The sequence below is a fragment of the Colius striatus genome, chromosome 1, assembly GCF_028858725.1.
Source record: "Colius striatus isolate bColStr4 chromosome 1, bColStr4.1.hap1, whole genome shotgun sequence".
In the NCBI taxonomy this organism is placed as follows: Eukaryota; Metazoa; Chordata; class Aves; order Coliiformes; family Coliidae; genus Colius; species Colius striatus.
Genome location: NC_084759.1, coordinates 170,061,501 through 170,084,849, shown reverse-complemented (window position 1 = coordinate 170,084,849; position 23,349 = coordinate 170,061,501). Strand labels below are relative to the sequence as shown.

The window sequence follows — 23,349 nt, the reverse complement described above, 5'->3', positions numbered from 1 at the left end:
ACCTGCTTACAATTGTAATTGCAGCCCTTCCTCCATAGCCTAAGCTGAATGAAGGCGACTACTGTGAACCTACAATATGTAGCTTCCCTAGCTAGGGATTCATCAGATCAAGCTGCAGGGGCAAAGGGCACATCCAATGTCTAAAAGATAGGGGTAAAATTATAAAATTAAAGTACCAATGGACCTAATAGGTTGACCTGCTTCTGCAGGGAGGGTGGACTAGATGATCTCCAAAGGTCCCTTCCAACCCTACCATTCTATGATTCTATAATATTAGAGACCTGATGATGTCCCAGCTCTCCCCTAGATGAAGGTGGATACAGCTGAACTGTAAAACACACGTTTCCTACAGAGGACACATCTATATAAATTCATTTATCCCTGGGACTGCCTGTTATCACTGTACCAAGCACACAGAAAGGGCTTCAAAATATCTCAGAGCCAATGGGTTCAAGGAATTACATCTAAAAAGCCCTTTCAGAGCAATTGACATAAGTGCTGATTAAAAGCAGTAGCTTCCTCAAATACCTGATGATTGCATACACTAGCACAAGGCAGTGACCCAGAAGGCAAGATGGTTGAAAATCCTGATCTTGCACCAAGCTAGCCAATGTATTTACTACACTTGTATTACCTTTCTATACATAATTTTTATCCAATATAAAACAACCAATTGATCACAGCAGCCAAACAATATTTTAGTCCCTAGAAGATGAAGCATCTTACATTGATAACCAGATCACAATGGCTATTTCAAATCCAGCTACTAGCAATGACAGTATCTCCATCCATTGTATATAGGCTTTTTGGAGCATCTAGTGAGCCAATGTAGCACAGTGCCATATTCTTTAGTCATTTCTCCATAGCAGCATCAGCACCATTTCAGTACTATATAGGCTAAAGCAGTAAGAGATCAAGTACAGCTTAAATACTATAGCTACTACTGTCATTTAGTACTTTCTACAAATACTATCGTATTCTGACTACAAATTTTAGAGAGATATTTCCAGTGCCCTGCCATCAGCAGTGCTCTTTCCAGATGCTATCACTGTGAAATTGCACCCATGGGAAACACAAGGAAAAGCTAAGTATAGACTAGCATTTAGTACTGATTTAAATTGGTCTTTCCAGCCTGAGTGTTTAGATTGTTTATCATTTCAGTGAGGGCCATCTAAATGATAAACACTCCCATGAACTGAGACACCAATTATTTTCTGGCATTTCCAGCTTGTGAGAAGTATTAAACCTACCATTAACAATTAAAATAAATTCCTGGGTCTGCTCAGCCTGCAGTACTGGATAGTGTTCCTGTAAGGGATGATGTAAGGTTTCTTTCCATACACCAGTAATCCACTGCATACAAAAAGATTCAGCATATAGATAAAGCTTCCTTTAATCAGTAAGCCCTAGATAACTCTGGCTTTGCAGCTGAAGTAAACAGCTCAGCTACTTCTCATGCTTTCAGTAAACTGAGTGGATATCAAAAGCCATTTCTTGCTGACTTCAACTACTTAGTGAACTATATTTCAAGTAATCAAGATGAGCCTAAACTTTTCAGTCTTCTCTCCAGCCCTTCAACAATCTTTGTGGCCTCTCCTTTGGACTGACTCTATTCTGTCCATATATTTCCTGAATTGTGAGTACCAAAACCAGACACAGTACTCCAGATGCAGCCTGAGTGCACTGAGTGGGATGTTCACAAGTATCTTGGGTAGTAACACCTCTGTAGATGCAGCCCAGGATCCAATTTGCCTTCAATACTGGAGCAGCACACATATTCAGCTTTCCACCTCCACCAAGAACCCCAGACCTCTTTCTGCAAGGCTGCTCCCCAGACATATATATCCTAGCCTGTACTGGGCTGTCTGGTTATCTTGCACCCCAGGTGCAGGACTTTGCATCAGTTTTTGTTAAACTTCACGTTTTTCTTGCTAGCCCACTCTTCCAACTGACCCAGGTCTCTCTAAAACAGCTCACCCTTCTGACTTGTCCACCTAGTTTGGTTTCATCAGCATATACAGCAATGGTGCTATAGATCCCATCATCCAGATGGGTTATGAAAACGTTGTCCTGTACCAATCCCTGGGGGAACCCATTTGAGATAGGCTGCCAGCCTGAGTAAAAAGCATTGATGACCACCCTCTGAATCCAGCCTGTTAGCCAGTTTCCTACCTATCACACAGGCCACCTATCCAATCTGCATCTTCCCAGTTTGTTCAAGAGAAGGCTGTGGAGAACAGTGTCAAAACCAGTTTGCTCTGGCTCCAGATCCTACTGAATATCTATTTGGATAGTAAAGCATAGAATATAGCTCATACAATGCTTGCTCTGACACTGGCTAGAAAATTGAGCTTTTAGGTATCTAAACCCAAGCCTCAGTTATGAATCTGCTTGAATCCATCTGTGTTACTGGGAAAGTGGATGAAGCTAGATTGCAAAAAAAAGACAACATGACATTGGACCAAATTGGTGACCTAAAAAAAAAACCCCAAAAGACCTTTCGAGATTTGATACAAGCCACAACATTTTACTTCCCTTTATACTTCAAATGCTCTACCTTAAAACTTACTAGATTTTAATCTTACTTATTCCATGTTTGGCACAAACTCCACAGGGCAAGTTGCATATTATCGGGTGGTTTGCACATTACTCTTAAAGATGTGACTCTAAGCTGTAGGAAAGGCCACCTTAATAGTAAGAAAAGAAGATAAAGAGGTTGAATAGAAAGTGCAGGAAACTTTAAAGCTTTATCATTATTCTTCAGATTGCTATTGGTAACTGATGTTTCAGTGGTCCTGAGAACTCTCCCTATCAAGGATTCATCCTATCATGCTTCACACAACGTTTATGACCACCAAAGCACACAGTCAAAGCAGTGCAAAGTAAGAAGGGATACCAGAACACAGTTTTTTTCTATGAGAAGGTAAGAGGGCAATGGCTATGCCTTAGGGATAGCTTGTACCAATCTTGCTCAATTCCAGTAGAGGCAGAAGAGCTTTAACCCAAATGCTATGATAAGAACACCAAGTAACAGGAGTGAAATAAACATATTAACTGATTTTTATAACAGCTTCCACTGCAAGAGCAACCATTACGTAATTATGGTTTGACACAAGAAAAACAATTCAAATAACTAGCATCTGCATTACTTACACAAAATACTGTGGGGAGACAGGATGGCATGAGAGTCACTCCTTGATAAATTCTTCTGTAGATACACCACATAATTCCCACATAATCTCTCGCTCGCTTGTTAATCCACTTTAACTATTCATACTAATACTGGAAGCATTTCTCTAACTGCTCTTGGCAACACATTCTGCAGTGTCTTGGAATACTTCATCCTCACTGGCAACTTATGTAATACTAGTGTAAATCTAGGTTAATTGTTACCATGCAAGATACTAAGGCATCTTTACAGTTTTATTTTCATTGCAGAACTATGTCAGAGTAAATTCCCAGATGCATCTGACACCTATTTTCTCAGGCTAAGTCAAATTAAGCTTATTACCACATAAATCCCCCTATTTTGCAGGAAGAGACATGAAGAAATTGACGGTGGCTTTATCACTTCTAGCTTTTACATCACATTCATGGTAAATCTGCTTACGTAGTAACATAAACCATTCTTTGGCTTTTGTGTTTTCTGATCTGCACTTGTGTTCACTGTAATGCTCAGTACTGTCAGTGTGTTACACAGGAGTACAATTGCTTCCTGTGTTCACATGCATAGGCAAGAAGATGGAAATACAAAGACATTAAATGCTTATGTGATTTAGCATTGTACTTCCAAGCTTCAATAAGAAGCTTGTGCTCTGTATTTCCACTTTGTCAGCTTTCTGAGCTTTATTGCAAACAGTCCCATCTCAGCCAATTTATAGTCCAAATATTATACAAAGGACCAGTTTTAGCAACTACCACTGACATAGTACACTTAACACTTGTGGTCTCTTCCCATGTATCCTTTCTTACAAGCATAAGGCTCTCTCTCTCATTCAAGAGGAAAAAATAGACAAAACTAATAATTTCCCACTATTTAATAAACACCTAGGTACTTCCAGAGATTATATCAAATCAATTCCATCTAGAGTCAGTTCCTTATAGGCAAAAGTGTAGGAGTGACCAATGACTTTAAAAAAAAACCAAAAAGCCAGAAAATAAACCACCCCAATCTAGCTACTGATTATTTGTAATCAAAACACTTGAGAATGGAATGGAGTCAAAACAGTTCATGGTTCATGTGCTTATTTTTCTTCCTAAAGGTTTACAGATCTTTGGTTGATTGGAACATCCATAGCTGCTTTAGATGCTTTCACGGGACTTGAATCTTATGAGAACAACTCTGTTTTCTACTTATACATGACTCATCACACTGTACCATTTCCAGTTCTCACAGATGTTAATACATAAAAAGATGAGAAATAGTCAGTCCACAGCACAGCCTCTACAATAGCACTTTATAGTTTATTTGAACACAAAAAAAATATATCAAGAAATAGAAATATTTTTTAAAATTCAAAATTAAAACAACCCAGAAGAGAACACTGGTTTTGAATTAATATACACTAATCTTATTCAGTATTGGTCATCGAGAACAACTCTGGCATATAGAATTAGCCTTAACAGGCTTTCCCCATGATTTACACCGACAGATTTCAGATTCACTCCCAGAAACCAAACAGGCTACTTTTCCTCTTCACCAACTATTGCATCTATTACAGGAGCTTTAAACCTAGTTCTGAAAATGTGTGTTTTCTGAAAAGCACGAGACTGATATGCATCCAGTGACTTTCAGAAAAGCTGCTGTATACATGGAAAGTACCATTACCCATTCACAGCAGTATCACCAGATCATGGGCAGGGATGTCTTACAACACAAGACATACACAAAGAGGGAGATGGCTTGTTTTTGAAGTGCAATTTGTCCAGATTCAACAGTTTTATTTGGCCTATGCTTTTAGCAATAGAGGCAGAGGAGGCCAAAATTATTCCTGCCACTTGAAGGCAAGAGAAGGAGTAGAAAACAAAGAGGAGACAACTGGTTGTTGCTCCTGTATCTCTGAAAAGTTACTGGTGTACTTTGAGGGTTTCATTGTACTGAAGTATCTTACCAAGAGAGCTGGTATGCATACCCTGTAAAAGTCCTTGCCAGATCCCAGACACTATGTTTGTTCTGAGAATAGGAAGCTCCAAACAATACACATCTCAACACTGGCAAGCAGAGTCCTATAAATTCAGACAGTGAGCAGCTTGCTCTCACTCCACTCCACTTTTCTTTTTATTTTTTTAAATTTTAAGTAAAATCACACCAGAAAACGACTAAACAAACCACAAAATCTGGTTTTCCCTGGAAGGTAAAAAAAAATGCAAGACATTAACTTTTTAAAAAGGATCCAATCTTTATCATCATCTATTGCTGGTTTAGTTAACAACCTATATTAGTCTGATGAGTTTCTTCCAGATTCTCTCTCTCAAAACAGGTAACAAAGTGTCTCCTAAGAAACATTAGTTGTTACCTTTTAGAAAAGGCAACAGACACTACTACCTACAAACAGAGTACCTCAGTTCTTTTGTCTCTTCCAGAAACATGTTCTGGTGGCCTTAGTTTCTTATGGGGTTTTGAGATCAGCCTAATGCAATTGCGCATGAAAGCAAGTTTTGTACTTTAACTTACTTTAGGTCCACTACAATTAGAAAATAGTCTTTGTCAGAAACAGCCAGGTGGCACATTGCTGGAAGTGCATAATGGGGCAGTATCATTTTGTGCCTACCCTGTTCCTGGATCTTTCTCTAATTATTCTTGTATTCATGTATTCTTTCTTACAAGTAACTCCAACTGCCAGAAACTGATCTTTCCCATAACAGCTAAGCCCTAGACATCACAATGCAGAACCATCTGTTTAAATGCATCCTCTAATCTTTTCCTCACATCTGAACCACTGTATAGATTACAAGGATCACTGTGCCAGAAGTGGCGCAGTTTACATGGAGAGCAGTATCTCAGCTGGTAGGGGAGAGCTACAGTTAGCTCTGCACATTACTTATTTCCATATCCAGTTGCCCAATTCATGAAAAGTTATGAAAGCAGAACTAGCAACCACACACACATCGAGTCTTCATTTACAGAAAAAACCCTCAACAGTCTTAAAAATCTAGATCTCTCTACTATGCAAATTACAAGTAGGTTTGCACTTTTACTTGAACTAGCTGAACACAGTATGCCATACCATAGCTACATACAGTAAAGCTTTAATTAGGCAGCTCTGAGAATCAACACCACTAGCACCTCCAAGGATCTACAGCCAGAGGCAGGAAGGCTATGCAGAAGTGATGCAAGGTGCACTGCTTTTCTTTTCTGGGATATGAAGAAAAAGCTACTAGAAATTAATATAAACAACTTCCCTGCTGAAATATCTGAAGAGATATTAAAAACTCATATGTTAAGCCTGCATTTTATTTCTTTTTAAGTAAGGAATTTGGTAAAAAATTAGCATTAAACTGAGAGTGCAATGCAACCCACATCACCGGTCATCAACGTGAATACTCACCCACTTTTCCCTATTCCTAGGGAAATACAGACCCTGTAGCATGACCCAAAGACCAGCAAATGTATGCAGCAACAGACTAACAAACAGACCTAATCTAGTGACAGAAGACTCTTAATTGAAGGACATCTCTTTATCAATGAGATCAATGAGATCTTTTTTTATTTATTGGTGAAGCTCTCCTCTTGTGCTACTACACAGCACCCAAAACTCAAGAGTCTAAGGAAATGAATACTTATTTAGGACCAGCCTAAGTCAACAACTACATATAAAAAGTAACCTAAAGTAAGAGTACAGATTTCATTTGCCTCTTGCAATATACAGATCATAAAGTAGAGTTAAATAGTCAGTACTGCTATGAGCTATACAAAGGACCATGAGCCATGTTTCAAGATCCCATCTCTTATTTACAGAACTGAAAGTTTATGTACAACATTCCAAATAGCAGAATCCTACAAGAAGGGGGAAAAGACCCAGTATTTATCTGTATATTGTGCACTGTTCTCAGTATCCTGAGTTATAGGGTTTTGTACTTGGTTGTTTTTTAAAAAACATCTTCTACATACTTACTTTCTCAACAGCATCTAAAGGAAATGCGGATCAACAAAAATAAAACTGCACCCACCAGTTGCAACTGGTGATTTTATATTACATAAGCCTCTCCTCATTGCCAACTACACTGGTGTGAATTATCAGCCCAATTGTCAGTTCTGTCTACTTCTTAACAAATGTGGAAAGCTACAAAGTCTTACAGAGGGAAAATAGGATGGTTGAAGGCTTAAGACGTTTATTGCTCCAAAGAAATGTTTGACAAATATATGCTATAAATAGACAACTACAAAGCAAGGAGTACAGAGAAGGCAGGAGAGCAGAGATTTTTTCCACACACTAGTTTTAAAGAAATGCTGCTTGCAGGAACAGTGGACTATTTCTAAAAAGATCAGATCTTTCCATTTCAAAGTTACAGCATAAAGATTTCACTACTAGATAACATTTTTTTTTTCTTTGAGAAGCATTTAAGCTATGTTGCTAGAATAGGTTCCCTTCAAACATTTGTTTGGTTTTAAAAAAACTTAAACAAATAATTATGTTTTTAGACTGGGATAGAAATCTATGTCAGGTTTCACTGCAAAAAATCCTTTTCCACAAGAATTCCTGCAAGAACTGTATTTAAGTTTCATTTGTGTGTGTGCCTGCATGTATGTAAAAGAAAACTGCACAACACACACACACTTTCATTATGTTATTTTTAGGTGTAGAAGACAAATCTGATTGACCAATTCACAACAAGTATAAAGAAGTTTAATGCAAGTTATTTTACTTTCATTGAAGTGAATAGGAACATGCTCTAAGTCAGTGACAATGTCTCTAAGAGTTAACATCTTAACTTACCAGTCTGAGCTATTGGATGCTGACAAAACTACATACTTCTTATAAATTATTTGTGTAAAAAGCATAGCCATACTGAGAGGAAAGCAACTTTAAGTCACGTTATCATCAGACAAAATCTTAGTACTTGGCTATTGGAAGACTGATTGCACACAAACTACTTGTGTCACATGACTGGAGTCAAACTACTATTTCAGATGGTAGAAGTACTAGGGCTTTTCATAGCTCTAAACATACTTAGTATTCATATTTAAAGTAATTCTGGTAAGTAAATTGCTAGAAGATGCAGTCAGATGAAATATGAAACTCTGTTTCCACATTTAAAGATTCTGTTAGGACAAGCAGACTTAGACACAAGACCTGATACAGTAACAATAACTTCTATATAAGCACTTGGTTTAGAGCAAAATGTAGTTGGAATCCAAAGATTTTTAAGAATACAGGCTAATACTTCTTATTTTTCAAGTCATGGTTTAACTTCAAGTAGATAAACAATGAAGGATCCAGTTCTCCTCCTCTGTTTCGTTCCCTTCCCATCATAGTGACTCACATAATATGCTGCAAATAGAATTTACAAGGCTGTTAAAAATCAAGCACATCCATGAATCCAAATACCCTTCAATAATAAAATGAACATATAAAACTACCTAGAATCTTGTTAACATACATTTATATGCCACAAGTACTGACAAAGACTAGAACAAATATGGTTATGAAGAAAGACACCAGAAAGAGTAAATGGAAAATAAAGGAAATAAAACTTCAGAGGATCACCAGGCAAGAATTTAATTATCATGACAAGTTTTAGAATGTCCATATTTAAATAAAACTCTGGACTTGAGATAAGTGACTTTAGTATGCTTTACATGAGGCCCTCATAGTGGGAAATACCACATTCATTCTTGTTTCTAAAAATGAACACTGAAAATATCAATGCTTATATTATCTACACACACCACACTTGCACTAGGAGCCTCTAGTTTACAGTATTAAGGAAGTTTGTGGGGTGAGAGATAAGGAGGAGGAAAGTGAAGGGGAGGAGAGACCTTATCAAGGACTGGAGACAGGAGGAAAGCCATCTGTAGCAGTCATTCAAGTAGAAAAATCAGAAGGTAATGCTCTTCTACAAAAACATACCTCACACCATGCAACCACAGAAAAAACCTGCAATATTATCTTTAAAAGCATCACATTCCCTGTGGATTCTCCTCTAGGCAATTTCTTTCCTTTCAAGACAAAAAGAGTATTTTTAAAAAGAAAGAAGAAAGAAAGATGATTAAATACACTGGTACTCACATTTAGTTTGTACAAACAATAACAGGTAACAGAAAAAATTACCTCAAAGCATACTGGACTATGTATAACATTTCATTCTATATTTGTGCAATGCCAGGATCCCTGAAAAGAATCTAATGAGAACAGTTCCAGTAGAGTATAAATGTTTTATGGATGCATACATCGGTTTTGTTTTCTCCAGCAGTAAAACTTGTTTTCTGGTACTTTAAACAAAGTAAAAACATCCAGAATATTCTTCTAATGTAAATTCAATACAACTTTCAGTGGTTTTTACTATTGATGGCAGTAACTCAGGCTCCTTCCATACTGTATCACAAGATATGTCTGAAAATAGCTTCCTTTTTTTCCCCAGCTAGATATAATTTTTGAGCTATATACACAGACTATTAATGTATAGAATAGACAAGTGCAATACTTGTTTTTTTAATAAGTATTTTCACCGGAATACAATGATCCTGAAGTTAGCACCTGTTCAATAGTCACTGCTAAATGCCTAAAAGCATCAATCGTGTTGTATCAAAAAAAGTCAGGAGACTTTTTAACTGTATCCTTGGCATATCCTGGGCACAAGTTCCACCCATATTTATGCACAATGATGACAAGGACAGGTTAATTCCCTACGTTCTCTATTAATCTTATTACCAGGCAAGCACACACTTCCCACTGCACTACTGAATCCTAATACCTAGCAAATCCTTTTGCTGAAGTCACATCTGCTTACCGGGTGGAAACTTGGGCAAGCACCATTCCCTTCTGTTTTCTGAGGAGGGAAGCCTATGAATGCAGGCAGAAAGGAGACAGAATGAGCTCCAACAGGTACGTACTCTGAAGAACCTGGGCTTCTGAAAGCCCTGCTGAGTACACCTTCCTGTAGTGCATAGTATCCCTTGTGCACACAGTCATATGGAACTCTGGATGAACTTTAAAAACCAAACCAATCAAACACACGCACTTCCTACATACTTCAGCCTCTCAACTTACAGAGTAGGGATGGAAGAATATTAAAAAGTGAGGGTTGGTGGTTTTTTTGGTGGGCTACTGAATGTTAGCATTGAGATTAATGGATGGAACACATCAGTTCAAGGGCAACAGACAGCAATTGAATAGTAGGCAGCAGAATACGATGATTAAACCACATACTTCTCGCCTAAAAATCTTTAAGGACAACTGTTTTGCAGAAAGATATTTCTGAAAACTTCTAATGAAGCCACAATAAAATCTGGTCAGTTTGTTTTGCTTTTTGTCTCTCCAATGATAGAATCTGATAAAGAGTTGTTAATTTATTCACATCTATTACGTCAACTTTGAGACTCTTTGCTAGGTAATGACAGAGTTACTTTAACTGTGCACAGCTTTTTGCTCAGTGAGCAGGATCTGGCTTAAGGATGATGTTTACAACTGTTCCAATTTGACTGGTATTCTAAAAATGCAGACTAGCCTCCACAAAAAAATCTAAACCAAGCTGTCATTGGCATGCTATCATTTTGTCTGAATGCAGAATATATCTAAGAAGAGTTTTTAAAAGAGTATAGATTTACTGCAAAAGCCACTCATCTCTTCCAACATTTCTTGCCCTTGTTCTCCTAATAAAGACATCACGTCTCTGTGAGAATCCTTCTGTCTGCTTCCCACCACCCTCATTTTCTTCTCAAAGAATAACTGCAACACAGTATCTTGAACAAAGAAAAGCGACAGACCATAAACTTACATCAAATACTTGCTTTTTGATAACACACACCGGAAGATTTGCTTACGGAAAAGTCAGTCTGTTTTTCACCAGGATGGCATTAGGTAGGACAGGTTAATACAATTATCCCAGATCCCATTCTCCAGACTGACACAGCTCTGCAACCTCTGCTGTCACAGAATGCACATACTGTAGTGAGATTGGATACTGTGCACATTAGAAAACAGAGCTCCTGCCAAATGCCCGTTATGAGCTTGTTCATCAACACTTCAGAAACAATGTAAAAGAACCAAGGTACCTTCTGGGCCACCATGCATCTCAGCCTACCTGCTTATAAGACTGAGAAGAGGAGGTTCAAACAAAGGTTCAAACAAAATGGAGTACGGCCTGCACACCCTGGAAGCCGTGACTCAGCGAAAAACGCAGCCTCAGCAAAGAGCGCCTCACTTCCAAGAAGCAGAAGTTGAAAAAACATTTCTAGGAAAGACCCGCAGTCTGCGGTTATCAGAAGAGGCCAGATCGAGGGTCAAGAGCTTGTAATTTTCCATTGTTTGTACCCTATATCTTTTGTGTGGCGTGTAAACCCTATAAAAACCCTTTCCTACTGAGCACCAGGGTTGCCTCCTCTGACTCTTGCACGAGTTACGAGACGCCCCGGAGTTCTGAAATAAACCTCACCTCGTGCGTTTGCATCAAGCCGGCTCCTCGTTTTCCTTTGAGGTGCGCGTCTACCTGGATAGAGGAAAGCTTCGCTTTTCAAAGACCATATCTGGTCTCTAACCTACAAATCTTGAGAGATTTGAGGTAACCTACTAAAATAGACCAAATTGTATTGTCAGACAATGGGCTACAACTTTTTAAGCTCTCTACTCCCTTGATTTAAGAACAGTGGATTATCAGATGAGATGCGTAATTAAATATCATAGCTTCTAAATGCATAGACCTAGAAACTGACCAGGCCATTGCCAGTCTAAAACATATTCTTCCCAGCAATCTGGCAGAGAGGTGGTGAATTTCCATATTGTGATGTAAACTACCACAAAAACACGTTGGGCATCCTTCAGTTTGTTTTCCATTGAGGATCTTGGTACTGGTTAAATCATGTACCTTGCTGTTACAGTCTGCACACATCAAATAAACACATTCTACAGAGCTCATCTCAAATTTATCCATGACAAATCATACTTGACAGCTTATCTTTCATATGAGAGAGGAAAGAACTTTATTTCTTTCATCTTGACCTTAGTGGGTCTTTCAATGGAATCTCAGAATCTGTCCAAAGAGGCTCTGGAAGTCACCTGGCCCAATGCTCCCTGTTCAAGCAAGGCCACCTTCAGCCAGTTGCCAAGGACTGTGTTCAGATGGCTTTTGAATATCTCCAAGATGGAGACTCCACAACCTTTCTGAGCACCTTGTCCCAGTGCTCAGTCACTCTCACAGTATCTTTGGAAAAATGCTGGGAACATGAAGTTTGACAAAAGCAAATGCAAAGTCCTGCATCTAGAATGGAAGAGTCTCAATATGAGATTATCAACCCCAGAAGAAAACCCCATGCTTGTACAGGCTGGAGCCTGGCTAGATTGCAAACTGGGGAAGAAACGTCCAGGTAGACAACATAAATGTGAGTCAGCCATGTGTTCTCACGGCAGAAAAGGCAACTTGTGTGCTGGGCTGCATCAAAAAGAACACAAAACCAGCTTGAGGGAAATTATTTTTTCCTTCCATTCTGCATTAGTAAAGTTACATCTGGAGTACTAGGTCTAGCTAGGGATTACCTAGCACAAAGGAGACACCACCACACTTGTAGTGTCATCATCTCAGTGGCTTTCTGCTGGACTACATCTGAGGAGAGGTTGGGGCAGGTCGGTTTACTTAACCTGGAGGATAAAACAGCTACAACCTCCCACTACCTAAAGGGACGTTATAGAGAAGACAAATCCTTCTAAGAGACAGATAGCAAAAGGGCAGGTAATGACTCACAGCAAGGGAAATACTAATTGGATGCAAGACACATTTACACAATAAAGGTAGTTGAGCACTGGATCAGGTACACAGACACTCTGTAAAATCACCACCCTCTCAGATATTCAAAACTTAGGTGGAGAGAGCCCTGAGCATCATAATCCAACTTTCAAGTTAACAGAATCTCAAACTAGAAGGCTTCCAGATCTAAATTACATTGTGATCTGTTTGGAGCATGTGAGACTTCTGACACAAAGCGTTTAGGTATTTCTGTTAAAGAACTATATGAAATCACCCACTGAAGTGATAATACTCAGGTCCCTCTCACCCTCCACATTTAGGATTCTGCACCCTCACAGATCTCCAAGCCTACACGTGCCAATGAAAAGTCAAGCTTCTACTTCTCATTCTTCATAGTCTAGGTCTAGATGGCAGTATATAGTGCTAGATTATTAGATAAAATTAGAGTAAAGCCTAGATTAGATTTCAGAATAACACAGTAATAACAGTCATTCATAACGGTAAGACTATGTCTGGTGGCTTTATAGCCACCACTTTGATTCATAGGATTTTGTATTTATCATCAACAATTTTGATACCAGGAATGTCAACAGCTTTATAGCAAAGTTACTATATCACATTGATCCTAATTTTATAATATTTAAATAATTCAAGAAATACATTTTGCTATAAAAATTTAGGTAATTGGTACTAGGACAACACCAGTGAACTCACAGAAGTGCACGTGCATACACATATTCTTGGTTTTGTCAGTTTATATAAGAAAAGAAGTTTTGAATTTCAACCCATTGACCAAAATCAAAACTTCATTTTCACAAAAGTTATAACCACTGTTGTCACTTGTCACAAAACTTTCTTTTAGTGTGAGATAAACAACCCAAATCCAAACCAGACCTTACTTCTGTTCCATCCCCTACCATTATTTCAAGGGGCTCTTAAAGGCATGTATCTTAACAGAGGTAGAAAAGAGAGAAACACTGAACATTTTTCACTGCCATTCTGCTTTTTTATGGCTTGGAGAAATTTTCTACTGACCACCTACTCCATTCAGAGAAATACTGCAGGCACACAAGACATGCAAAAAGCTAAGTGATCACCTTTTTGTGAAATCGTGATGTTTAACTGTCAGAACAAGGGAGAGCCATGTAATTATCTTTTCCCCACGCAGTTTGGCACACTGAAGGCAATACACCAAATCCTGACTAAAGTCACAGTGCATTGCTAAATCAGTCAAGAGGTGACGCATTTCCAGATTTCACGCTAATGGAACTGAAATGAGTTGAGCACTTCATGTAACCAGCTTTCAGGTTTCTATATATGTAAAAGCCAAAATTTCAATCCTTAGGTTGTCCTATCTGTACAAAGATAAGCCAGCAGAGTTCATACCAGAGAAGCCAGAATCTAGTCCTACCGTTAAAATGTTAGCTAAGTCCCCTCAAGGTAGGGAAATGAAGATGTGGACAACAGGTAGTTTGTACTGGAGGGAATTGTATTTGAAGGAACTAGCCATCTCTTGTGTGGATGAATAACACAATCCAATATGATTGTGCCTTTGATGAAATCAAGAACACAACTTAAATAACTAAGATTCTAGTTTGAGCCTTCCCACAAAACTTTCTAAAAAATGAGTGCAGACATGCACAGAGACAAGATCATATATCCATAGCAACATGACAGCTGTCTGATACCTCACTGAAACAGAGCTCTCTTTTCAACTAAGTTATGTCCCAGACAAATACAAGTATATTAAAAAAAAAAAAAAAAAACTAAGACACATATAGTAACACAAGTAAAGAGATATGAAAAGAAACCAGAGAGCTGTAGATTTTTTAACACAAACATAGATTTGCTAATAGATGCTGCAATTGTCTCCTTCCAGTGGTATGAAATGGAATTAAAGGAACAGATTTTTTTCCTAAAGAATGAATGCTAAAATGTGTAGTTGTATACTTCTTATCAAAGGAATTCAATTTTCTGAATTGAAAACTTTAAGGTGGGTTTTTTTGCTTAAAACTAGATAGATGTACATTAAAGCATTTATATACAGATAAACACTAAACTTTCTTATATTTTAATATCAATTTAAAAAGTATGGCATTTAAAAAAATGTAAGTTTATTGTAAGAAAGTATCAGTCATAGAGAGAAAGAGAAAAAAAACCAACCCACGTATCTATGATAGCAGTATATTTTCCTGTAGGGTTTGAGACTGAAATCTCATTCTTCATTTAAACCACAAGACCATGTATCAGTATGGAATTTGAACAGATTTTCTGGAATAACAGGTAAAGCCAAAAGAGAAGGTATTTTTAACACACAAGTTAGAAAACACACACTCCTATCAGAGCCCACACTTAGAAAAAGGGGTACTGCACATTTTTACGTTCTTTAAAGGCAGCTCTGTTTCTGAAATTGCCACTCAGAGGGTTTCCAATTCTCAAAGAGGGCGAGAGGGAAGAAAAGAAAAGAAAAAGGTATTTGGAGACCGTCAACTCTAGCTGAAGCGTCACGCGTGTCATCAGAGTTTGTTATTCACGCTTAAGCGAGAGGAAGAGCAAACTTCACACAGTGTAAAGCAGCGAGGCACCCGGCACTTGAGATTAGAGCAGCCCTGCCGCCATCAAGCCCGCAGGAAACGTCACCGCAGTCACCTTTACCCATCCTCGCCTCAATTTAAAACGAAATACAAAGTCTTTGCCCCCCATTCCCCTCCACCGCTTATCCTACCTTCCACCGAGCGCCCGATGCTATACAAGTGAGTGATGGAGGGGTAGGCGGCGTGAACCCTCTTCAGGTATGCTTCCAGCTCCTCGGAGTGGTGGTACTTGAAATCCAGAGCTGCCGCCGCAGAAAACAGGCAGAGGATGCCCACCACGTTCTAAAAAGAAGCAGATGAATCACACAGCCGAAGGTACAGGCGGGCTTGCCGCGGCGGCCACAGAGCCGAGGCATCGACAAGCCCGTGGAGGGACCTTCCCCACCTCAGCCCGTCTCCCCTCACAGGGACCTTCCCCACCTCAGCCCGTCTCCCCTCACAGGGACCTTCCCCGCCTCAGCCCACCTCCCCACAGGGGAGCAGGTGCCTTCTCCTTCCACCCACGACCGCCGCTCCTACCCCGCTAGCCGCCCGCATGGTGCCACCACTTTTCCACGACTGGAGCCCTAACGCCGGGCGGGGGCCACCATCCCCCGCCGCCGGCCTCGCCCTGTCCCTGACTGACATGGCCTTCATCCACTCGCGTCCCCTCGGCCCGCCCAAGGGGAACGGGGAGAACACACCCCTCCTCTTCTCCCCTCCCTCCTCCCCGCCTCGCGGACGGCTCTCACCTGTGCACCGCACGGCTGCTATCGGCGCGGCGGCGGCTGACGTAGCTCTCCCCTCCGGCCTCGGTAGCCGCTCAGGGTGAACCTGACCCTCTTTCTCGTCCTGCTCCTCCGGGTGAGCCTCCCTGGAGGCTGAAGGGAGGGAAAGAGCTCGGGCACACGGCCGGCTGCTGGGCACTGTTCCGAGGAAACAGCGCGGCCGCATTTTGGCGAGTCCCCCCTGGTTTGGCCTCTTCTTTCTTCCCAGAGGGGTTGAGGGGTGTCTGGAGGGGGGAAAAAAAAGGGAAAGGAGAGTCGCAAAAGTTGACATTTTGACTTTTGGTGGTGGTTTTGGTTCACAGGAAGGGCTGTTAAAGTAACTCTCTTTTTTTTTAATCTATATTTTTTTACTAGGAGGTGTGACAGCTGCCCTTCTCCAGCTGACATGTACTGTTCATCCCTTTACTCTTCCCCAGCACCTGTGTGGCCCTGGGGTGTCACCAGGATGCCCACACCTGGGGCCCAGAGGCAAAACCAGCTGCATGCAGAGGGACTCTTGAGAGATTTTAGCTCCCCGTATCTGAAAAACAACCTGCCAACGTGTTTTTAGATGAGTTGTTAGTAGGCTCGGTTTCGCTTATTGAAGGGACTGGATGATATCTACAGAATTAAAAGCTTTTCTTGGTTTTGCGCTAACCACATTGCCTTGGGGATATCCTGGTCTTGGGATTCACCACAAAGGCTTTTTCAGCGACTTTTATTGTCTTTGTGATTGAAGAGGGCTAAGAAAGATAAGTGAAGCTGCCCTACAGCAATTAAAAGTCAGATAGCATGTAAATTTCTTTTAAAATATGTTGTGGGTATATCTGAATGTTAGGGTACAACTATTTGTAAATTCTGTGTCATTTTCCCCAGAAAGATAAATGACAATTCTCATTATAACCAGCAACAGGATTTCATCTGTGCCTTCTGAGGTTTGCTATGCTGGCCAATGCCAGGAAAAGGATATTGAAGGAAATGAACAAGCGAGGCAATCCCAAAGAAATCCTGTATTCCAAATAGAAGCTGCTGTATTTAGTAAAAAATTCATGTTAAATAAAAGGTTACTATTAAATTAAAAGGTAATTTTGTATTTTACAGCAAAATATTTTTTTTAAAAAAAGAGCTATACTTCAAAGCAGGAGTCTGTAGTATTCCAGTGTACCAGAAGCATATACATCTAAAAGTGGTGGTAAGAGATCTGTGTTCAGATCTCTCAAGTATTCTTAGTTCATGGGAGGTACTTCCATATTGCATATGATGAGGGATGTATGCAATGTGCAAGGCTACTTGGTTAAAAGAGATATATTAGGCTCCCAGTGAATAGTGTTCCTTCAAGCATGGGATTTTGGGGGAGGGGATAGACCTACAGCCTTTCTCCAATACTCTGGCTCCACCATATTTTAACCCTTGACAAGGCATTCATCTCTCACAAAAGAAAACTCTCGAAAGAGAGGGAAGGAAGGAAGCCAGGTTAATGGTTAGAGTTGCTTGCATTTGTTACTTGGAAATGGAGAAAAATTATGGGTTTAGAGTGCAAATGCAGAGAAGTACAAGGAAGGAGTCAAATGTGTAAGCTTCACATTTGAATTTGTGAGACTTGAATATACATATACATCTATATATATAGGCTCCATGAAGGCTGATCTGGAGACACCACTTGAGAAAGCAGGGAAGAAAATATACACTGGTGATAATCCAAAATATACATACTTGGAATGTGGCCGTAGATAATTACATGAAATCAGAGAATTCTGACTCCAAGGCAGATTAGGGTGTTGGCAACATGGTAAAAATCACAAGGACCTGTAAAAACTTAATCTCAGGGAAAGGACTGAAATCACCTTTGATACCACGTAATCACATAGTGTTATCTTCTTTAGATATTACACCACTCTTTAAGGTAGCCAACATAGTCATGTTTAAATGAGAGTACTACTGTATTTAGGAATGTTTAAAATGATAGATTGTTTCCATGCCAGGTGATTGCAAGTTAAGACAAGTCAGACTGTTTGGCAATTTTTTAGTTACATGTGACAGTCAACCTTTCCTTCCACCCCCTTTTTTTTTTTTTTTCCCAGCCTGCACAAAAGTCAAAGATGTCTGTTGCTCTTGAATCACTTTTCTAAAGGTCTATTTAATCCAACCTGGGTAAACAGTATTCTGGCATACACAGTTGTGGCTAAACGTCAGTACCAAAGACCTGTATGAAATTAAGCCAGCAGTAAATCTCCTGTTGGCACCGATAGTTCAGAATCAGGGACTTACATGTCCAGAGCTGGTTTCAGTTATTGTTGTCAGCACTGCAGTGGACAATGACCCCTATGAGGAAGTGAGATTAGTAGAAAAGTCCAGTTGCTGCAAACAGCACTAACTGTTCTCCTTTTAGTATCATTCCGGATCGTTCATTGGAAACTGTTCAACAAGTACCTATTAAAGCTCACGCCTGAGCACGGACTCTGTAGGGGGAAACATTTCGACTTGAAATTCGGCCCCGTGGATCTCAGCAGAGAGATGTCTCTGAGTATATCGGGGTGGTGTGATGATGCGAGTAGCCGTGTTGCCCTCTAGTGACAGGTAAAGAAAATCCTGTCACAGGCAACAGGTAGGAAAAATTCCTCTTGGGGCAATAGAGTTACGTAGCACCCCAAGACTGATACTTCACAGACACACAGTTAAGATGGGTATCGGCAGTAAAAAGATCATCTGGATGTATTTTTGATTTTTGAGAGCTGTTCACAGGGGTGGTCTTGGAATTTGAAACCTTACTCAGAGTTTTGTCATTTCTCATGCTGGATTTCTGCACTTTCTGAAGATGAGTGCCTCACATTGTAACTCAAGCTCCAATGCAAATACAAAGAGATCACTAACAAGGATTACTTTTCTAAATGATCACTGCTATTATTAAAACTTACTCATTTGAAGTCATGTCCTAGGCATACAGACTACAGCTTCATGTTCTTTGCACTGATGTAACACCAAGGACCTGACAATCAGATTTCCGGTGTGGGAGAAACGTGAGATAAAGCCCTTCTCAGATGAGACAAACCAGACAAATGAGTTCAGTACAAGTGGTGACACAGACACATGAATCTGATAGAACAGCATAGTCCTGGATTAGTATAAATCCAGATATCAATCACCTGAATAAATGTCAATGAAGCCATTCTGGTGTACAATACCCTGAAGAATTAACAGGCTGATACTAGTATGGTGACAGATAGGTTCCCTGCATTAAAGAGAACAAAAGCTCCAGAAATCACTCAAGCATTCACTAACTTACTAGTTGTCTCTGTCATGCAAGCAATTCTCTGCTGAGGCTTAAGTACTTGTTTCACAAATCTCTCCATCCCAGCAGAAGGATTACTGCTGGAGAAGAAAGTAATGCCCTGCTATGTCTGATAATCTGCAATTAGAAAATGATCCTGAGGGAGACTATTAGCAGCTGGTATAGTTTAGAGCTGTCCAGACAAGTGTTGAATTAACTGAACAATTTGGAACCACAACTAGCTGCCTGACGAGCCTCTCACTCATCCCATCTTACAAACAGGAAAATCTGCATACAACAGAGATTTTTAGCTGCCATAAGACAATGTGTTGTCGTGTGCTATAGGTCAGTTCTGATCCACAGAGTGTTGAAGCGTGGGAATACGGTCGAGAGGTTAAGACAATTGTCTTGACTGTTGTATGTTGGATATTGTAATGCAATTGTAAAATGTTTTGGCTTTATATTTCTCCTCTTAAACTGGTTTATATTTGTCCTTTCAGTAGTTCACACAGAATTAGATGTAATTTGAAAATTATCTCTGGAAAGGCAGGACTTAGTTTTGCACTTGTGGCATAATGAGTCCCTTGGTAGCTAAGAGCACAGGACTAAGAATGGCAAAACCCAGATAGGTTTGATGGGAAGTTCAGTGGGCTGGGGCCCAATGGATTTCAGGAAAGTGGTAAGAAGGAAGGTGAAGAATGCCAATAGAGGTCTTGAGCAGGTGGGAGGACTGGAGCTTGGGACAAAGGAGCTGAAAGGTGGTAGAGTTACACATACTGTTGTTGGGAAAAGGCATTTACAAGGATTCAGGTATGTATGGGAGTGTTCACATGGAAAAAATAAAAGAGAGCAGTCTTTCTGTTCACTAACATCTTGTTAATCTGACCCCAGGATAACAACATTTGAGGGATGTAAGATGTTGACATGGAATCTTGTCAGGTAATTTGTATATGAAATGCATTGCAGCTAATGCCATGGAATTACAGAGACTTTTTCATAGCTGGTTGCTTGTTGATATTAAGCAATCCTTTTGAGTAATCTGAAATTGTCCCAAGAACATTTCAGCTTTCAACATTTGGAAAATTTGTCAAGCTTTGGAATAGCATTTTTCCATTTTTGCTAATTACCTTTAAATTAAAATATCTTCCTAATTGCCATTGTCAAGAACAATGCAACACTCTTACTCACAGCTATGGCTAGTCTGTCTCCTTGAACAGAACTCCTCCAGGCCACTTCATGTATCTGTTTCAAGTAAACAATGGTGCCATTTCCTGAACAAGAAATTAAGACATTTTTGAAAACTTCATTGGGAAATAAAACAATCCTCTCTTTTTCTGCACTGCTTTATGCATAATGGGCCTCTACACAGACAACCAAGTAAATAGGATGCACAATGCACTGAATTCTCCTATCAGTGAAAAGTACACATTGTGATGTTTTGAGCTAATATTTTTCTTTTCAGAAAGAAATGAATAGGAAACTTTCTGGATATACAATATCTATGAATTTGCCAATCAGCAGTTTAAGTGTTTAGTGGTGCAATAAACAAACATGCCACTTGCTTCACCTCACTGAAAGCAATTGACAAGTTTTACTTGGATAAATCTTTACTGGCTGTGTCCTGGTCAGGTTGTCATTTGTTAAATCATATGGCTCTGGGAAGGGTCGATTTCTCCGAAGATGTGAGTATGGTTTTGTGGCCAGCTTAAACCAACATGAAACTGAGCTGTCCCAGAGAGAAGCATCCCCGTACCCAACCTTACTGTCTCCCTTTTGCCAGTATGAGTACCCAAGCAGCCATGTGGTCAGCTGGATTGGGGAACTCGTGAATCTGGAAGCTAACTCAAACACACAGAAACACACAGTCCAAGAAATCTCTTCATTTTCAACGTATCTCAGCTCCCATATCCAGCCCATGCAAGTACTGGCCGTGACTGAGGCAGAAGAAGGGCTAGATAGCCCATGGAGACTGAGAACGAACTGACAGTAAACTGTTGGCTGGAGCCAGCGAATTATGTGATACCATAGGTCAGAGGAGAGTTTCTTCATAAGAACAAGCTATGTTCAGAAGAGAGAGACTCTTGTGCTGTGTCTCAGTTCAGGCAATGCCTCAACATGAAATCCTGCTACTCTCCTACCTCCCTAATGATATGGAAATACTAACGCTGAATTTAACTGTAGATTAATTAGTGCTTGTCAAGCAGTTTTGAAATGCCAATTAAATAAAGACAAGAGAAATAGAATGATCTTTCAAATATGGAAACTTCTGTTAGGCTTAGTCTGATACTATTGCATGTCCTGTACAGCAAGTGATAATATATGGATAGTTTCTCCAGCCAAATCAACTTTCCAAGGCAACCTGTAATGAAAGAAAACTTACTAAGCTTTCTCATACAGTCAGTATTTGCAAACACAATAGCCTTCACAAAAGAGCACTGGAAATAATAACTTTTATTCACAAATGTTTATAAGCCCCCAGAGAAAAGCTGCATCCGTGGTGGTTCTGGAGACTGGCTAAAAAGCAGCCCTTGACAACATGCAGCCTAGAAAAAAAGAATCTTGCAGTCCTCAGGCTTTGAAGGTAGTTTATTGGAAGTCATGCATAACCTCATCAGAAAATAAGAAATCAAGATGAAAAAGTTATTTTTGACACCAGAGAACTCTTCCCCCCCCCCCCCCCCCCCCCGCCCGGTTCACATTTTGTGGATTGATTAGAAAATTAAAAAGCTTTGATATGGAACAAAAAAGATGAGCTAAGCTTTAATTTTGCCTTGGCTCATCAAGTTTTCATACAATTAAGCTGCTTCTAGTGTTACTTATTTACAAAGACTTTCAAGTGATTTTTTTTTTTGCTTTAGAATGCTTTGTACTTACACTAAATTGTATAAAAAAGAATGATTTTGGTACCACAATGCTTCCCTTAAAGTAACCACTCAGCAGTTTTTCCTTTCAAATCCATGCTTAGAGAAGATGTGTAGGATAAGGGTCACTCTTGCATTGCTGGCACATCCATGGAATGAATGTTTCAAAACAACATACATTACATGGTTGTCAGGCACCAAAGTGACATCTGAGCAAGCCTCAGATTGGAAAAATTTTGTGTTACTAGTTTCAGAAGGAGATAAATCTTGGAGTCAAATGTTTTAATTCCTGTTAATATATGACTGTGCAAATATAATAAAAAATCCTCTGTCGAGAATGAGGATTTCAAGTGTTTAAGAAAGGAAACTTCATTTCATTTGCATTAGTAATTCTTTCTGGCAGTCTCTCACACAGGAAACCTGAAAATACACCAGAAGAAAAACATGAATACCCCAGAGAGCCTGTGGTAAGGAGATCACTAAATTAAGATAACTTTGAGGATACCCTCATTTCAAGACATGTATTCAAATTCTCTGTAACAGATATCAACGCTGTATGTTGTATGCATTGCAGACTGACATACTGCATACCAAAAGCTTTTCTGTAGGCAGTTGTTTTTCACATAGTTTTAATTGCTGTTCATCCTATAGGGGTTTTAATGGATGATTATGGAGCTATGATTATGCCTTTTCACCACACACTAACTTTTTTGGGCCTTTCCTTTACTATGACTGTTCCTGTGCAAGCCTAGCTACGTGAAGGATCTGTCCTCAAACAAAGATTGGACTGTTCAGAGAATTATTTGTCCATTAAAACTATCTTGTTGTGGGTTAATAATAAAAATTGCACTCCATATCACAAAAAGTGTCAAAGATTGCCGTGGACATAGATACTTGATCACTCAAAAATTCGATTTCCTTATCTGCCTCCTTTGGACATAAATTATTTAATCTTGTCCTAATAGTCTTAGATCTGTTTT

The 23,349-nt window shown here is 39.6% G+C and overlaps 1 protein-coding gene and 2 long non-coding RNA genes across 9 annotated transcripts in view; 2 read left to right on the top strand and 1 right to left on the bottom strand.

The window, feature by feature from the left end:
* CPM (carboxypeptidase M) overlaps positions 1-16,325 on the bottom strand; it is a 32,170-nt gene extending 15,845 nt beyond the window's left edge. For 2 of the 6 annotated variants that reach the window (XM_062016505.1, XM_062016514.1), the window contains exons 1-2: positions 16,014-16,139; positions 15,626-15,776 (exon numbers count right to left, since the gene is read on the bottom strand). In XM_062016505.1, the coding sequence (XP_061872489.1) occupies positions 15,626-15,776; positions 16,014-16,130 (268 nt within the window). In that variant the 5' untranslated portion in view covers positions 16,131-16,139. Of the gene's footprint in view, positions 1-7,937; positions 8,493-9,071; positions 9,161-9,951; positions 9,995-15,625; positions 15,777-15,879; positions 15,902-15,959; positions 16,140-16,225 lie in introns of those variants that run through there. The other 4 variants (XM_062016533.1, XM_062016524.1, XM_062016495.1 and 1 more) reach the window with 4 other exon arrangements.
* Positions 9,737-11,613, top strand: LOC133628425 (uncharacterized). Its single transcript, XR_009820689.1, has 2 exons — positions 9,737-10,046; positions 10,823-11,613. It is a non-coding gene; the product is annotated as an uncharacterized LOC133628425 (long non-coding RNA).
* LOC133628414 (uncharacterized) lies at positions 14,929-17,321 on the top strand. 2 transcript variants are annotated; one of them, XR_009820687.1, is made up of 2 exons: positions 14,929-16,337; positions 16,616-17,321. It is a non-coding gene; the product is annotated as an uncharacterized LOC133628414 (long non-coding RNA). The 2 variants fall into 2 exon arrangements; XR_009820688.1 differs by having other exon boundaries at positions 14,929-16,445.
* Positions 17,322-23,349: the final 6,028 nt, after the last annotated feature.